Source organism: Trachemys scripta, chromosome 10 (assembly GCF_013100865.1).
Source record: "Trachemys scripta elegans isolate TJP31775 chromosome 10, CAS_Tse_1.0, whole genome shotgun sequence".
NCBI lineage: Eukaryota > Metazoa > Chordata > Testudines > Emydidae > Trachemys > Trachemys scripta.
This window is the reverse complement of record NC_048307.1, coordinates 52,029,125-52,048,143: the sequence shown is the minus strand read 5'-3', so window position 1 is coordinate 52,048,143 and position 19,019 is coordinate 52,029,125. Positions and strand designations below refer to the sequence as shown.

The 19,019-nt window shown below is 43.7% G+C and overlaps 1 protein-coding gene across 1 annotated transcript in view; it reads right to left on the bottom strand.

Annotated features, from left to right (window-relative positions):
* Positions 1 to 244: 244 nt before the first annotated feature.
* Positions 245 to 19,019, bottom strand: part of CA12 (carbonic anhydrase 12) — a 46,672-nt gene continuing 27,897 nt past the window's right edge. The window contains 4 exon segments of the mRNA XM_034784998.1: positions 245 to 1,783; positions 2,732 to 2,816; positions 10,107 to 10,233; positions 17,468 to 17,679. Of these exon segments, the coding sequence (XP_034640889.1) occupies positions 1,699 to 1,783; positions 2,732 to 2,816; positions 10,107 to 10,233; positions 17,468 to 17,679 (509 nt within the window). The 3' untranslated portion in view covers positions 245 to 1,698.

Sequence of the window (19,019 nt, the reverse complement as noted above, 5' to 3'; positions counted from 1 at the left end):
TTGAGTTCCTGCCTGGCTAGTCATGCGTGAGCCTTTCAAATTGCTGAGATGTTACCCTAGTGTCACACCTAAAATTTCAGTAATACAGGTTCTAGAGGGATTCCCTATATATGGAGATTGAGATTAGTTTGATTTTGTTCCCACTGAAGTCGATGATAAATCTCCCATTGTCTTCAATGGAAGCAGAGTTAATCCATGCTAAACACTTTTGAAGATGCATAATGGAGATAATGCTGGAGCCAGTGAAAACTTTAACTATATTCATTTTATGAGATCTCAGACAATAATTCTAATTAAATACATTTTCTCTTCTAATAATTAAATTGCTAAATTTAGACAACTAAGTCAATACTCATTTCATACAATCAAAAGAATCAGCTTCATGATTATAATGGAAAGCAGACTGATTAAAAGTAGTAATTGCATTATCCCCCCATCATTCAGGCACAAATTTAAAATAAAATTAGCACAATAAAATGTGAGGAAGGGTTTAGGTTGTATCTATGGAAATCACACAAGGAGAGTATCATTTTCCTCACCCTTTAGCAATTGACACATAACAGGTAATGAGTCTTATACAGCAACTAGCTTAGGAGTCTTTAGCACAAGTAGTAGAGAGACATAAATGTCTAACACTGGAAGTTCTAGATTCAAACCCCACTGACTGGGCAAGAGGCTTTGGTTATATCTATGCTAGCCTCTTCCCCCTAATATTTCCCACTATTGCAGCTCCACCAATGGCTGTGCTAGTATAGAAGACTGTCCACTGCAATTAACAACTATCATATAAACCATGCTACTGGTTGATCTACACTAACAGGTCTAGGAGACCTGGTTTATACGAAAGCTCAGGGCTGGCGCTTCCACTAGGCGACCCTAGACGGTCACCTAGGACAGCAGGATTTGGGGGGTGGCATTTTGCCATCCTCGGTGGAAATTTGGCGTTGGGGGGTCCTTCACTTGCTCTGGGACCTGCCGCCAAAGTGCCCCGAAGACGTGGAGTGAAAGGACCCCCGTCGCCGAATGCTCAGAGTAGGAGTGCTGCTGCCTAAGGTGGCAAAAACCCTGGTGCCGCTCCTGCTAAACCTCCCACTGTTGGAGAAGCACCCAATTCTAATTTTTAGTGGGGAAGTGGATATAGACACCCCCATACAGTAGTGATAACTGATTAATGAATGTCTTTAGACTTCAATGTTTTGTGGGAAATATGTCGCATGAACAGCCTATAAAGCTCAAGTTTATCATTAATTAATAAATTAAAAAGGCCCAACATGAATTTCTCAAGGTCTCTTCCAGCCCGGCATTTCTAAGATTCTATGAAAATGGCCTTCAAGTCCAGCCAGAATACTGGCTGATTACATCTCTCTAAGCTCTTGTGCAAATAGACAAGCATTTGGTTAGATTGCCAGATAATTTAGGACAAACTTTAACAGGTGTGTAGTTTTTGGACATTTCTTCATGTCAGTGACATTTTGTCATATTTGTCATAAAAACAAAAAAGTTCTCTGACTGCTTTTCATGCTTAGGAGAAAACTGGTTTGGTTCAGGTGGGCAAGGAGTACCACAGAGTGTTTTGGCTGCTTTGTTTTAAAAGTGCATCCAAGGTTTATAACTGGCTGGAGACAAGAAATATGTTGCCCAAGGCAAACTTCTCTTGATGCCATGAATGAAAAGAGACTGCTGTGGCAGAGTAGGAATTCATACTTTAGAGGTGTTGTCATCCTCTTTGTCAAAGGCTGGCTTGTAGATGACTCTTCTGTTGTCTTCTCGTTCCTTTTTGCAACTATAACAAAATAATTATATTAGCAAAGTGAAATTGCAATGAGAGAAAAGCATCAATGACTATTTAAAACACGTTATTTTTCAGGGTATGGAGTGATACTTTCAGTACTAGTGCACTTTGCACCACTCACTGGGGCCAGTACTTAAAAATATGTAGGGATAACAGTTTATGCACCATGCAAAGCTAGTGTTCATTACAAGGGAAAACTTTGAGTAGGCAAAGGGGAAGTAAGCAACCTTGGTCTCTCCTCCAGAACTAACCCAGACTGATTGCTATAAAAGCCAAGTGCTCTCAGCATATATCTCATATAGGACTTCGTCCCTTAATTGACATAACCATTCCTGTGGTAGGGATTTATTCTAAAACTCCACCCTCTTCTAGTCTGACTTCCTTTCCAACTGCATATGCACAGCAGCAGATTCAGAGAGCAGCTAAAAGCAGGTAAATTTTAAGCAACAGAAATGGGATCAGGGAAAGAACAAATAGAGGGGGGTGAGAGATGGCAAATGCTGGGAGGGAGCACATCATCTAGCCAGCTGTCCACCCCAGTTAGAATGCAGAGTTGGAGGAGAAAGAAGGAGCTCATTCCCTAGCCTCTACTCCCTGGAGCTGTCCAGGACAGAAAACATTTCAGTCTGCTCTCCATAGACTCATGCTACAAGGCTTTCCCTCACTCTGAACTCCATATCTTGGGGGGGCGGGGGAAGGGGGGTTAATGTGAGCATCGCTGAAGTATTTTGGCAAAAAACCGAGCACCTCTATAGGGGTTAGGGTAGAGGGATAGGTACATTGGGGCAAAAGTCATGTCCGGTACACCAACATGAGTTCATATTTATTCTCTATTTTCTATTAAATGAGTTTCGTCTGCTCAGGTCCACTAATCATAGAGGAGAATCAACATATTTACCATGTTTAAACAAACAAAGGTGGGACAGCAAAATCTCTTACCTCTTCTTCCTAAGCAGCCAAAAGGCTACTACAAGCATGATGATAACTCCAAGAACACTGGCTAACACAACTGAAAGGACAACACCTAGGAAAAGGAGGAAAATGCACAGGTTTGTTTTCTTTCTTTGATGTACAAAGCTACTTAAAGGAAGTAAAATGGCAAACTTATGCCTTTACTAAGTATACTTCTCAAAAGATGCAAACCTGAAGACCCCATCCTGAAATCGGATCCACATAGGCATAAGTCTGTACTCACCCAGAGCCCCAAGGAGCACTGAATTGGCACAGGAGTCATGGAGCAGCTTGCAGGATCAGGGTTCTTTATGCCCGTTGTCAGTTAACATCTCTGTTCAGTACAGGCAAAATTCAAGAATCGGGCCCAAATCAGAGAGAATGCCAAACGAATTCCTGCTCTTTCTATGCCCAAAGAACACAGCTGAGTGTAGTCCTTGCTGCAGATGGTGTGTTTTGTAATTGAGAATATTATTTTCAGGTGTTGCTACAAAGGTTAAAGGAGGTAGCGGATTAAATCATGATATTAATATAACATTTAAAAAATGTCATTAGTTCATGTCTGTAAGCACTTTGGAGATGATGTGTTGGATAACCCTCTCAAGCTTGAGATTCTGTAGACCTGATACTTGTAAATAATTGAGGTGAGTGTAATCATCAACAACAAAGGGCAAACACTGACTTGAATGCATATCTGCACTCCATGAAAACAGCACAATAATACTACCTTGCATCCCTTACGCTCAACAAGAGATGCCTGCCTCTGTTCTTGCCTCTCTGGAAGTCAGAAAGGCTTCTCTTTAGGCCTGCTGCTGTTGCAGTCATGGATGTGCACAATAAGGTTTTGCTCTACTGTGGCTTCCTGGATAAAAACACATCCCTACGCAGTTCCCCACCATCTCCTCCACCTTCCAAATTGAAGTTTGTTCCTACTACTCTTGGCACAAGTGGTTGTAAAAGGCTCTGCATCATGCTGTTCTAAACTGGCATAAAGATGCATATGTTAAGAGTGCTCTTGCAGGGTTGTTGGTTTTTTGGGGAGGTGGGAGGGTGTTTTGCATTTGTTAGTGAACACTTAAAACCACAACAGGTGGAATGTGCCTAAAAGTTGTTTGGGAGGTTTTGCTGCTGATAAATGGTCCTTTTTTTAGTGTTAGAAATCTTTGCTTTGGTTCATTGACCCAGTCAATTAACTGCAACAAAAGACTGAATGGGTTTTCTATCAAAATATCACTACACCTAAACAATGGATTCTGTAACCCCAGAGACCATTCCTGGTGTGAGAACAGCAGGATGGCTGTGGGGTACATATTCGGAATGTCTTTAAAGGAAATGTTGCTTACAAACAGGAGCTAAATTATGTGATTGTTTGGATGGACTGGAAGACAGGAAACCTAAACTCTATTCCTGGATTTGACACTGACTCTCTGTGTGATTTTTGGGCAAGTCACTTCATGTTCCATGTTAGATGGTAATAACAATGCTTATGCCATTTTGTAAAGCACTTGGATATTATGGGTGAAAAGTATATTATTTTATTTGTTTTAGGTTAGTTAAATCATGCATTATAATTCAATATAATTAGTGTTAACCATAGGGCAGGACTTACAGCAAAGAGGTACATTAGATATTGAAAGGTCACTTTAAGACAGAAATGGAAAATTGCATAGAATGAGAAGCTCAATCAATCTGAATCACAAAGATCGCTGTTGTGTATATATGCTGTTAGCAATCCAACAACATACCCGTGCTCAGTCCACCATGTACTGAATCTTGACAAAATGAAGGGGGCAGAGAGGGAAAAAGTGAAAGGTTAATCACTAAGGTTACACTGGAAATGAGTATTAAAGAAATATAGAGCAGGTATTTTCCTCATAACTTTTTATTTCTCCTTGGTAAATGGTGCTGGTTGGGTACTAGTCTTGTAGTCATTTTTAATGTGTGGCTTTTAAGACAGACCCTGCAGATTGCCTGTCAATTAAAGCACTGCTATCTGAAAATGTTTATAGTCAGTATTGCAACTGCTGCTTCATAGACACCTTAAAATCTTTGCACATTGTTTGGCCAGAGCAGAGGTTTGGAGTGGATCACAGACAAACATACTGGAGCACACCAGTTATTCAGTGTCTGACAATGACTAATTCTGGAAGCTTCAGGAAAAAAGGCGTAAACTCCTACTATATGCAATTGTATACTACCGCTAATCATCTGATCCTCTAAAGCATGAGACAGTAGGAAGTGCATTGGTCTGACTTTGAGTCCCTAGCACAGCATCTGAAGTAGCTAAGGAGGCAGAATGGCCTATGATAGCAAGAATTACTACTGTGTTCAGCAGAACATCAAAGAAATCTGACCAGTCACAGGAAGTTGAAACCTGAGCTAAGCTCTCCCAGCCCTCAAGTGAGAGGAGAGGGAATGTTGAGGATTAAGGGTAGGTCTACACTTACCTCCGGGTCCGGCGGTAAGCAATCGATCTTCCGGGATCGATTTATCGCGTCTTGTCTAGACGCGATAAATCGATCCTGGAAGTGCTCGCTGTCGACGCCGGTACTCCAGCTCAGCGAGAGGAGTATGCGGCATCAACGGAGGAGCCTGCCTGCCGCGTCTGGACCCGCGGTAAGTTCGAACTAAGGTACTTCGAATTCAGCTACGTTATTAACGTAGCTGAATTTGCGTACCTTAGGTCGAAGTGGGGGGTTAGTGTGGACCAGGCCTAAGACTCAATATTCCCTCAGTTGGTGGCTGGCTGAGTTGCATCTCACTTCTCAGTTTCCTGTATAGTAATGATCCAGGTCCTCCAAAGACACCCGCACACACCCCAAAAGAGAGGGAAGTCCGGATTCCTAACACTGAAGTAAAGGAAACATCAAAGATTTTCCTTCTCTTTGTATTTTTATATAATAAAGAAGCAATAAAATGCACAAACTACTTCTCTTTAACAGTTTATAATTTTTTTAAAAGGCACGTTTGCCCTGCAGGGCAAAGATAAAAACTCTAGAACAATTACTTTGTTGCCAAATAGTGAGGGGTGGCATTATGTGCAAAACTTGGACAGTTACTTCCTGACATTTGAGTAATATAGCTTGTTTATAGTAGACCTCTGTTTGCATGCATTTGACTTGCTTTCTTCTTTGTATTGTATGTACAGCTAGTACTAGCTTAGATGTATCTGAGAGGTTGGTTTTAGTATTATGATGATCTGGTAAACACATTGGTCACTACTTGTCTATTTTGGATAAGACGGGCTTTGTAATACTGGAGTATTTGTAATCATAATGGCAGTGTATTGGGATATTGCTCTTCTGTAACATTAACCTGTGAAGGTGCTGACGTTATTATTATTCTAAGTCCCTTCTGTCATGCTGCAACCCCTTCCTAAAGAGGCTTGTTACGGGCAGAGAGGGAAGTTGCTGGGGAAGAATAAAGGCCCAGCTTCCTAGTCATATAAACAACCTTATCCCAAATTTGCTGAGGTTCACCAATGTATCAAATTTTTAGTTCAAGCCTCAGTTAAGTAAGTGGAAATTAAACAAGACATGTAAGCCTATTTTTGTTGGAACATATAGTGCAACACAATCTATTCAACAACACTCAATTTTGCTGCTGCCTTTGAGTTTGGGGTAGAATGAAAAAAGTCAAGGTGCAGAACTGACAAAAAATTAGAGATAACCAGTGTTTCTTGTCTGTGAATTGCACATAGTCACTGAAGTAATTTATTCCCAATGCAGTCAGGGCTTTGCTTACATGAAATAAAGTATTTCCAATTTATCAGAGGGTGGATGTTAGTCTATATTCACAAAAACAACAAGGAGTCCGGTGGCACCTTAAAGACTAACAGATTTATTTGGGCATAAGCTTTTGTGGGTAAAAAACCCACTTCTTCAGACTCATGGAGTGAAAATTACAGCTACAGGCATAAATATATATTGGCACATGAAGAGAAGGGAGTTACCTTACAAGTGGAGAACCAATGTTGAAGGCCAATTTAGTCAGGGTGGATGTAGTCCCTAGGGAGTGGACTACATCCACCCTGACTAAATTGGCCTTCAGCATTGGTTCTCCACTTGTAAGGTAACTCCCTTCTCTTCATGTGCCAATATATATTTATGCCTGTAGCTGTAATTTTCACTCCATGAGTCTGAAGAAGTGGGTTTTTTACCCACAAAAGCTTATGCCCAAATAAATCTGTTAGTCTTTAAGGTGCCACCGGACTCCTTGTGGTTTTTCTATATTGATAAGAATTTCAGTAAAACAAAGGATATTACAATAATGATTTCCCTTGGATTTATTGGGCCAAATTCTCTGTGGGTGGATAACTTTACTGGAGTTAAAGCAGCAGAGAATTTGGCCCAATAAATCCAAGGGAAATCATTATTGTAATATCCTTTGTTTTACTGAAATTCTTATCAATATAGAAAAACCATGAGGAGTCCGGTGGCACCTTAAAGACTAACAGATTTATTTGGGCATAAGCTTTTGTGGGTAAAAAACCCACTTCTTCAGACTCATGGAGTGAAAATTACAGCTACAGGCATAAATATATATTGGCACATGAAGAGAAGGGAGTTACCTTACAAGTGGAGAACCAATGCTGAAGGCCAATTTAGTCAGGGTGGATGTAGTCCACTCCCTAGGGACTACATCCACCCTGACTAAATTGGCCTTCAACATTGGTTCTCCACTTGTAAGGTAACTCCCTTCTCTTCATGTGCCAATATATATTTATGCCTGTAGCTGTAATTTTCACTCCATGAGTCTGAAGAAGTGGGTTTTTTACCCACAAAAGCTTATGCCCAAATAAATCTGTTAGTCTTTAAAGTGCCACCAGACTCCTTGTTGTTTTTATTTCCAATTTGTCACTGATACAGTACAATAACTCTTTTGCTCAGCTACTAACCTGATAAGGGGGTAGTTCTGTTAATACTGATGACTTATTGTGAGAAATGAGGCAGTCCGAGTCAAATGACTCCTTACCGCACAGAGCAATATGTGAACAGAGACTGAGAAGGTACTTCATGCACAACAGAGAGGCATTTGTGATCTTTTATAAAGGGAGAGATCAGTGTTTTCATTAGAATATGCATTGACACATACAATACATACAATCAAGTAGATACCCAGAGATGTGCTTGATCTCTTGTCTTGCAAACTAGGTAGATTTGGTGTTATGTTCTGGGCAGACCTCAGAACTACATTCAGAATAATAACCAATGGATGATTTAGTTGGGAATTGGTCCTGCTTTGAGCAGGGGGTTGGACTAGATGATCTCCTGAGGTCCCTTCCAACCCTGATATTCTATGATTCTATGAAACATAGACAATTATAGAAATAATTTCTATTCTTCCAGCAGTGACACAAGATTAAAAATTCTGGTATGGATAGAAGACATATGTAACAGGTCAATTATTTTAGATTTTAAAACTTAGACTGTCTACTGCTAAAATGGTAAATTCAATCTCTTATTTTCAACAATGAAAAATAATTCAGTTGTTTGAAAACAAAGCAGGTCCAATCCCCAGACAAATTTTTTCTCCAGATCCCTAAATGGCCCCTTTAAGGATTGAACTCACAACCCTTGGTTTAGCAGGCCAATGCTCAAACCACTGAGTAAATCTAAATTTAATGCCCAGTGAAATGAGAGCATATTAGAAAAGGTTGAAATGTTCCAGGTACACTAAATATGTTTACAGTTGTCTGGAGCCTTAACATTCCATCTGTTATGTAGAAGAGTGTCTCCTTTACAGCAACTCGCTGGTATTCAATAGAATTCACTCTGGGGGGTGGAATTTTAAAGCTTCAAGACTATAAAATGGACATCATTTCTAAAACTAGGCAGTTAAAACTGGGTGGACTTCATATTCATTCTTTATAGTCAAAATTACAGAACTGTCCTTACAGTAACTTAGGTTTATTCGTGTAGTGGCGTTTTTGTTTTTTTTTACTTGCACTTGGGCCCCAAATATTGGGATTTAAGTTTGTAGTGTTTGAGACATTTTATCCCTTCTGTTAATAAAGATGGGAAAAAGCAAATGACAATTGTTTTTTAATTGTTAACTTCTAACTGAGTTAGATTCAAGACTCTTGAAAGTTTTATATATTTGTAGAAGTGCAGTCATCAAGCATTTTATTTTATTGACAGGGCAGGTGTGTTATCTAATGGTTCAAAGAAGGCTGGGAGCCAATACTGGGTTCTGTCCCACTCTGGAACTGACTTCCTGTAAAACTTTAAGAAAGTCTTCCTGTTCCTCAATTTCCCCATCTGTAAATTGGAGATAATGAATATGCCTCCAGGGGGCTGTGAAATGCCTTGAGAACTTGGGGTAAAAGGTGCTAAATAAATGTAAAGTGTTATACTGACCTCTTTCATCAAGTGTAAAACTGATTCCCCTTCACCATTAACATCTGTTAACTCTAGATACATTTTACTGGAATAACTTTATTCCCATACATGTTTTCAGGATCAGGCCTCAAGGCTGGATCAAAAAATGGTCTTTCTTCAATCCAAAATGTAAAAGTATGTAGTTTTTTCCCCAAAGGTTAACATATTCTGCCTCATTCTAATCAGATACTTATAAAAAGGAATATGTTTCCACTATTCTCTGCATTACTAGATTTCCAATTTGTAACATGCCCTGCAAAGTTTTGCCCTTTCTTTTGTGTATTAAAATCAAATTGCATATCTCATGAAACTTCCCAAGGGCCCAATCCTGTCTCTGTTGAAGTCAGCAGGCATTTTGTAATTGACTTTGATTGGAGCAGGATTGGAGCCTCAGCAAAAGTTTTTAAATATGTTTGGGGTCCAGAGATGTGGGGCTGCAGTGCAGTTATGGAGTATGCTAGAGTTAATTGATAAAAGCTTAGACAGGCTAATTAAAATGAGGAAAATTTGGCAACATGGAACTGGAGGATGTACGTGATCATAATGCCACTTAAAACAGTGACTGGAAGTAAAAGATTCAAAATTAGAGAGAAAAACGGTCTGGAGTAAATATCAAAAAATTCTTCTCCCATTGAGCATGACAAGAAGGGCTGGGGCTCCCCAATACACTTTCCCCTGCCCGATCTTCCTCACTCTACTCTTCAAGGTCTAAGGACAATGACTGAGTGGGATCTGCTCATTTGATCCTAATGGGTGACAAAAAGAACTTTGTATTCACCTTATTCTCATACAATTGCTCATATAAGCAACTGTAAGAGGAGAAAAAGGGAGACCACAATGTAAGGGGAAATGATACTGTGTGAAAACTCCTACTGATCTCTTTGTGCCTGAATAAACCAAAGCAATGCTATAGGCACTTAGTATTCCATATCCACGTGCATAACTATTTACTATTTCTTTACACAGGCATTTATTTTACTTACCTTGACGGAAGGAGACAGAAACCAGCCTTTCATCAAACTCCTGAATGTGTCTGAAGTTATTAACCATTTCCAGGGGTGCGGGGTCATTGGGTTGTGTGCAGTACAGAGCTGTTTCCAGTGCCAGCAGCTAGGGACAAAGCATACAATTCTGCATCCAGTGTATAGAAAACGCAAGGTGGGTATGTTTAGACATCATCTTATGCTGAAGTGACACTGAGGTCTGGTCTACAGTATGAGTTTAATTCGAATTTAGCAGCCTTAAATCGAATTAACCCTGCACCCGTCCACACAGCGAAGCCATTTATTTCAAAATAAAGGGCTCTTAAATTCGATTTCTGTACTCCTCCCCGACGAGCAGAGTAGCGCCAAAATTGATAGTCATTTCAAATTAGGGTTAGTGTGGCCGCAATTCGATGGTATTGGCCTCCGGGAGCTATCCCACAGTGCACCATTGTGACCGCTCTGGACAGCAATCTGAACTCGGATGCACTGGCCAGGTAGACAGGAAAAGCCCCGCGAACATTTGAATTTCATTTCTTGTTTGCCCAGCACAGGAGACCATAGGTGACCACAGAGAGCTCATCAGCACAGATAACCATGCAGGCCAATAATCGAAAAAGAGCACCAGCATGGACTGTACGGGAGGTACTGGATCTGATCGCTATATGGGGAGAGGATTCAGTGCTAGCAGAACTTCGTTCAAAAAGACGAAATGCCAAAACTTTTGAAAAAGTCTCCAAGGGCATGATGGAGAGAGGCCACAATAGGGACTCAGATCAGTGCCGTGTGAAAGTCAAGGAGCTCAGACAAGCCTATCAGAAAACAAAGGAGGCAAACGGTCGCTCCGGGTCAGAGCCGCGGACATGCCGCTTCTACAACGAGCTGCATGCAGTTCTAGGGGGGGCCGCCACCACTACCCCACCTCTGACCGTGGATTCCGAGGGGGGGATCATCTCATCAGCTACACCTGAGGATTCTGCGGACGGGGAAGAGGAGGAGGAGGAGGAGGACGACGAGCTTGCAGAGAGCACCGAGCACTCCGTTCTCCCCAACAGCCAGGATCTTTTTCTCAGCCTGACTGAAGTACCCTCCCAAGCCAGTACCCAAGACCATGACCCCATGGAAGGGACCTCAGGTGAGTTTACATTTTAAAATATAAAACATGGTTTAAAAGCAAGCGTTTTTTAATGATTAGTTTGCCCTGAGGACTTGGGATGCATTCGCGGCCAGTACAGCTACTGGAAAAGTCTGTTAACGTGTCTGGGGATGGAGCGGAAATCCTCCAGGGACATCTCCATGAAGCTCTCCTGGAGGTACTCCAAAAGCCTTTGCAGAAGGTTTCTGGTCAGTGCAGCCTTATTCCGTCCTCTATGGTAGGACACTTGACTACGCCATGCTAGTAGCAAGTAATCTGGTATCATTGCATGACAAAGCCTGGCAGCGTATGGTCCCGGTGTTTGCTGGCATTCAAGCAACATCCGTTCTTTATCTTGCTGTGTAATCCTCAGGAGAGTGATATCGCTCATGGTAACCTGGTTGAAATACGGGAATTTAATTAAGGGGACAGAGGTGGCCGTTCCTACTGGGCTGTTTGCCTGTGGCTGAAAAGAAATCCTTCCCTGCAGTTAGCCAAACAGGGGGCGGGGGCATTGGCGCTGAGCTTTTCGCGTTTGGCTAGCAGGGATCTTCCCTGATACCAGCCATGCGGTGGGGGGAGGGATAAAGCGATCATCCCAGAGAATTGGATGGCAGGAGGGGGGTGCAGGGGATTAGTTTGTTTTCTGCTGCTGAAGGTTAAGAGGAAAACTGCAATGGGCTTTGCTTGGTATGTGGGAAAGGAGGGTGCAGAAGCCGAAAGACAATGGCTTACCATGGCCGCATGCAAGCTGAATTCTGTTGCCCGGACCTGCGTCTGTGATCTCTAACACCAAAGCCACAGGCACTCAATATTCAGATGGAAAATGCGACCTTGTACTGAAATCACATGTGCTATGTAGTGTGAATAGTGTTGTTCATCATGAAAGACTATAAGCATTGTTCTGTAAAATGTATCATTTTAAAAACTTCTCTCCTTTTTTTCATCCCTCCAGCAGCTGCAAATTTTTCAAGCCTTCCTCCACCGTCCCGAAGGCTATCTCAGATAAGGCGGCGGAGAAAGAGATGTTCTCGGAAATAATGGAATGCACCCGCAATGAAAGAGCTCATTTGAATGAGTGGAAGGACACGATATCTCAGTAGAGGAAAGATGCCCCTCCCCTCTCACCATGTTCCATAGCCTCCTCACTCAGACGTGTAAGAACGTGGGGGGGAGGCTCCGTGCACCCTCCCACTCCACCCCAGTGGACAGCCCAACCAAAAGGCTGTCATTTATATTGAATTTTTTCAGTGGCCTTTTACTTCCCTCCTATCCTCCTCCCAAATCTCACCCAGGTTACCTTGTTGGTTCTCTCCCTATGTTTATAATCAATTAATAAAGAATACATAATTTTTAAATTATAGTGACTTTATTTCCTTTAAAAGCAAGCTGTGATTTAAGGGGGGAGGGTGGTTTGCTTACAGGGAATGAGTCAATCAAGGGGGCGGTTTTTCAACAAACAGAACTTTCACACCATAGCTTGGCCAGTCATGAAACTGGTTTTCAAAGCTTCTCTGATGCGCAGCGCTTCCTGGTGTGATCTTCTAATCGCCCTGGTGTCTGGCTGCACATAATCAGCAGCCAGGCGATTTGCCTCAGCCTCCCACCCCGCCATAAAGGTCTCCCCCTTACTCTCACAGAGATTGTGGAGCACACAGCAAGCAGAAATAACAATGGGGAGATTGGTTTGGCTGAGGTCTGACCAAGTCAGTAACGAGCGCCAGCGACCTTTTAACGTTCAAATGCACATTGCATCACCATTCTGCACTTGCTCAGCCTGCAGTTGAACAGCTCCTGACTCCTGTCCAGGCTGTCTGTGTACGGCTTCATGAGCCATGGCATTAAGGGGTAGGCTGGGTCCCCAAGGATAACTATAAGCATTTCAACATCCCCAACGGTTATTTTCTGGTCCGGGAAGTAAGTCCCTTGCTGCAGCCGTTTAAACAGAGTAGTGTTCCTGAAGACGCGAGCGTCATGAACCCTTCCCGGCCATCCCACGTTGATGTTGGTGAAACGTCCCTTGTGATCCACAAGCGCTTGCAGCACCATTGAAAAGTACCCCTTGCGATTTATGTAGTGGGTACCCTGGTGCTCCAGTGCCAAGATAGGGATATGGTTTCCATCTATCGCCCCACCACAGTTAGGGAATCCCATTGCAGCAAAGCCATCCACTATGACTTGCACATTTCCCAGAGTCACTACCTTTCGTAGCAGCAGCTCAGTGATTGCTTTGGCTACTTGCATCACAGCAGCCCCCACAGTAGATTTGCCCACTCCAAATTGATTTCCGACTGACCAGTAGCTGTCTGGCATTGCAAGCTTCCACAGGGCTATCGCCACTCGCTTCTCAACCGTGAAGGCTGCTCTCATCTTGGTATTCTGGCGCTTCAGGGCAGGGGAAAGCAAGTCACAAAGTTCCATGAAAGTGCTCTTACGCATGCAAAAGTTTCGCAGCCACTGGGAATCTTTCCACACCTGCAACACTATGCAGTCCCACCAGTCTGTGCTTGTTTCCCGGGCCCAGAATCGGCGTTCCACGGCTGTAACCTGCCCCATTAACAGCAAGATCTCCAAAGCACCGGGGCCTGCGGTTTGATAGAATTCCATGTCCATATCCTCATCACTCTCACCGCCGCGCTGCCGTAGCCTACTTCTCGCCGCCTGGTTTTGCAGGTTCTGGTTCAGCATAAACTGCACGATAACGTGTGAGGTGTTTACAATGAGCTGAGCGGGCTCCATGCTTGCCGTGGTATGGCGTCTGCAGTGTTCACCCAGGAAAAAGGCGCGAAACGGTTGTCCGCCATTGCTTCCCTGGAGAGGGGGGAGGATGTACCCAGAACCATCCGTGACAATGTTTTTGGCCCCATCAGGCATTGGGATCTCAACCCAGAATTCCAATGGGCAGAGGAGACTGTGGGAACTATGGGATAGCTATGGGATAGCTACCCACAGTGCAACGCTCCGGAAATCGACGCTAGCCCTGGTACATGGACAGACACTGCCGAATTAATGTGCTTAGTGTGGCCGCATACATTCGACTTTATACAATCTGTTTCCAAAATTCGAATTATATAAATTCGGATTAATCCCGTAGTGTAGACATACCCTCAGAATCAATTCCATCCAAAGAGGGACTGTTTCAACACACAGAGATGGATGAAGGAGTTGGGTTCAGTTATGCAGTAGCTACCAATGCAATGTGCTGTATAAGCCCAAATGTCAGGGGTGCTGGAACAATTTTCATAATGGGGTGCTCAGAGCCATTGAACCAAACTGTAAACCTTGGATATGATGGAAACCATGTCAAGCCAGGGGTTGCAATTAGCAGCATCCCTAGTTCCAGCACTTATGCCAAATATAATTTGATGTGCAAACAGTGTGACCTCAATTGTCTAAAAGGCTGTTTCTCCATGTCCATATATGAACTTAATTTAATTATGTTAGAGTAACTCTAATAATTGATATGTAGCTGTCAGGAAAATGTGGAAGAGGAAGCCCTTATTTCATGACGAGTGTTTGTAGACTTGTTCTCTGCTTGTTTTTCTTAAACCTCAAAACACAGCAAACAAACATCTGTGTATGCAAAACCCCCCAAAAAGTACCCAGTCCCCCTCGTTCCTGCTGTTTGACCTGGAATGGAATAGGTATCACATGAATGGGTCTGATTTTAAGTTAATAAAAGGACTAGCGAAGAAAAAAATAATTATTATTGAGGGAAAGTTTCCTTCCATGAAGGGGTGGTTGAAATATTAGCGTAAACAGTCCAAGTAATAGAAGTAATCTTAATAAGCTGGATATTTTGGTAAGGTAAGGAATGCACACGCAGTGGCGAGCTTCATAGAAATGAATGCTCACCAAAAGGAGTGCAGCTGCTAACTTGGTCATAGATTTCTGTGATAAAACAGTTTGGATTTCTTATTTGTAAGTTACTAGCTAAGCTCTCTCCACCTGATGTGGGTCAGAAGAATCTGGTGTTTGGGGGTTATATAACTCAGTATAGAACATGTTTCTTCTCTTTTCCTGCTAGTTTATCAGTTGACCACCTGAGAGGGGGGGAAAAAACGTAATTAGTTTCTAAGGCTATGGCTACACTGGCACTTTACAGCGCTGCAACTTTCTCGCTCAGGGGTGTGAAAAAACACCCACCTGAGCACAGCAAGTTACAGCGCTGTAAAGCACCAGTGTAAACAGTGCCCCAGCCTCGTGGAGGTGGAATACCTGCAACGCTGGGAGACCTCTCTCCCAGCGCTGGCACGCGACCACACACACACTTCACAGCGCTGCCGCGGGAGCGCTCCCACAGCAGCACTTTGAAGTTTCGAGTGTAGCCACAGCCTAAGACATGCACATGAAGACTAGAGGTGGGTAAAAACCAGGGTAGCTTTTGTTTTGCCAAATAACCCGTCACCAGTTAGGCTTTGGTTTTATGAAAGCAAAATCAAAGCTAGAAGTTGTTCCTATCTGGATGTTACTGTTACATAGGATTGGACTAGCAATTCATGAAAGATACTTGCATGTAGAGAGCAAGTGCTGAAACAAAGGAATTGACTACGAGTTTCAAACATAAATCTCTCTCTGTGTCCCTGTTTAACTGTGTGTGAAACTTTTCACCTATGATGGATAGCAGACCCAATTAAGGTGTCCTGTATCTAATTTTCAGGGGCAGTCAGGTACTTGGAAGTTCAGGTGACCTTAAACTGCATCACCAGTTATTTTTATCCACAAAGTTGTGGGCACAAAAATAAAGATCCCATTAAGGTGGGGCTGAAAATTTGGACTGTAATATGTTTATTCTGAATTTAAAAGCCATCCAGTCTCCAGTCCTGTGGCCTTTGCATGTCAATTGCAAACAAAATATGATGGATCAAAGAGATTAAATAATTTTCTTTTTCCCACTCTAAGATTAATTTGAATAATCACACCTTTTAGTTTTATGAGACTGTGACGGGGCAAGGCCAGATGGCTATAGAAAAGTAGTGGAAGACAGATATATTAGCCCCAGGCTAAACAAATCCCTGGTACCAGGATAAGTAAATGGCAGCTGCTCCAGGTCAATTAAGAGCTTTCCAGAAGGCAGGGAGGACGTTAGCTTGATTGGGACACCTGAAGCCAATCAGGGGCTGGCTGAAACTAGTTAAAAGCCTCCGAGTTAGGTGGGTGCACATCCATAGGCGCCGACTCCGTGGGTGCTCTGGGGCTGGAGCACCCACAGAAAAAAATTGGCGGGTGCTCAGCACCCACTGGCAGCTCTCTGCCCCCCCGCTCCAGCTTACCTCTGCCTCCTCCACAAGCACGCTACCGCATCCTGCTTCTCCTCCCTCCCTCCCAGCTCTTGCGCCGCGAAACAGCTGATTCGCGGGGCAGGGAGGGAGAGGGGATGTGGGGGAACGCAGCGCGCTGGGGGAAGAGGCGGGGCTGGGATTTGGGGAAGGGATCCAATAGGGGCAGGGAGGGGGCGGAGTTAGGGCGGGGACTTTGGAGTGGGGTTGGAATGGGGGCCAGGGACAGGGAAAGGGTGGAGTTGGGGTGGGGAAAGGGGCGGGAGGCGCGGACACCCACCCGCGCCCAAGAAAGTTGGCGCCTATGCGTGCATGTCAGGAGCTGTGAGAAGAAGTTGCGCTGTGGGAGAGACTGAGCTGTACACACCATATTAGGCACAAAGAGGGAGGCCCTGAGGTAAGGGTGCAGTGGAGCTTGAGGAAGTGGGGGCTGCTGTGGGGAAGTAGCCCAGGGAATTGTATGTGTCCTGTTCCTAAAAGGTCAGCTACCATAGTTGATACTATTAGGGTCCCTGGGCTGGAGCCCGGAGTAGAGGGTGGGCCTGGGATCCCCCCCCCCATGTCCCCCTGATTAATTTCTGAGACTGGGAGGCAACAGAGACTGTGCAAGGGAGGATAGCTTCTCCTCACCTCCCTCGCTGGCTTATGATGAAAATGGCTCAGTAGTCTGTGTCTCTAGAGAGAGAAGGGTTAAGTGGAGGGTCACAATGAGCCTCTGAGGCTAGCGAAATCCACCAGGAAACGCAGGACCCATGGAGACAAGGACAGAGCTTTGTCAGAGAGACCTTATGGAAAACTTCATATTTGGAATCCAGGAAATGAGAATACAAATTTAACATTCCTTAATAAACACCAAACAGATTAATTTATTAGCATTTAATTTAATATCCGACTTTAGGCTACAATGACAGGTTAAATAAGAAAATATCTGTTTTACTTAAACTTGCCTGTTCTTGTGAAACTTTTACCGGGTGTCGGAAAACTGTCCAGAGAACACTAGGGAAACAAGGAGGAGTGGTCAGGGATCCTTCATAGCGATAATACTCATCCAGTTGGTCAGGAAGCAGTTCTTGGATGTCAAAACCTGGGACTAGAGCTACCTGGTCTGAAAGAGAGGATCCATTTTAATTCCGTATTCTTAATCACACTTCTCTCAATGCTAATCTACTTTGCATCATTATGACTTTCTACTGGACTGCATTGGTTTGCTGTATATCTCTGCACAGGTGAGTCCCAGTAGGGCAAATTTGTTTTCAGCAAACATTCTGATCTCAATGGAAAAGGAAAAAATTTACTTTGATAGATGCTAGGCCCAATTTAATATAGAAATGTAGTTCATTAAACCACTTCTAAATTTGTTCTTATACAAGTCTGACATGTTACACCTGGATACCAAACCAGGGTTGTGATTAATGAGAAAAATTGCTCTTTACTATTGAGTGCGCTCTGCTCAGGAGCACTACTGAATGAATTTCTTTATAAGCAATGCAGACAACTACCCAATATTAGACATTTAGGGTTCGTCTACACTGCAATCAGAGGTGTGATTGCAGCTTTGATAGGTGTATCTGTGCTAGCTTTAATTTAGCTAGCACAACTAAAACTAGCAGAGAGGATGTGCTTGTGCAGGCTTCAGCACCAAGCTGTACAAGTACACCAAGGAGCCTGAGTATGTACTCACGTTGCTAACCTGCACTGAAGCTCATGCTGCCACATCTTCACTGCTATTTTTAGCTGTGCTAGCTAGATTAAAGCTAGCATGGATATACCAAACCATGCTGCAATCACACCTCCAACCACAGTGTAGACCTATGTGTAGAGGACTCGGGTTTGAAATACGCTGTCTGCTATTTATAATGGTTTGAGTGTTTTTGCCACTACGCTGAAGATTTTCTTGTCAACACCATGTTTCTATACATCTCGTCAACATTGTCTGCATTTTACTGCATCCACCAACAGCTTTTTTTTAAAAAGATACCTGAGGAAAAAATCCGGTGAGTTCTGACCATTTGCTTACTGGCAGTGGGCACACCAGTGATCATTATTTGCATAAATCAGCTATCTGCATACTAAATTGAGGGGCAAGTAGCCAAAGTAACAGCACATGCANGCCTGAATCCCACCCCCCTGCTTCACCCTAAGCCCCCTGCTGCATCCCACACCCCTGCTGCACCCAAGCCCCCTGCCTGAACCCCAACCCTCTGCCACACCCCGCACTCCCTCCTGCACCCTACACCCCAACCCCCTGCCGCACCCCTCACCCTTCTGTACCCTACACCCCGACCCCCTACCCTGATCCCCTTGCCACACCCTGCACCCCAACCCCTTGCCGCACCCCTCACCCATCCTGCACCCCACACCCCAACTCCCTGCCCTGAGCCCCCGCCACACCCCTCTTGCACCCTCTGGGGGCAGGGAGGGGGTGGAGTTGGGGGTGGGGACTTCGGGGAAGGGATTAGAATGGGGGCAGGGGTGGGGCCTCATGGAAGGGGTGGAGTG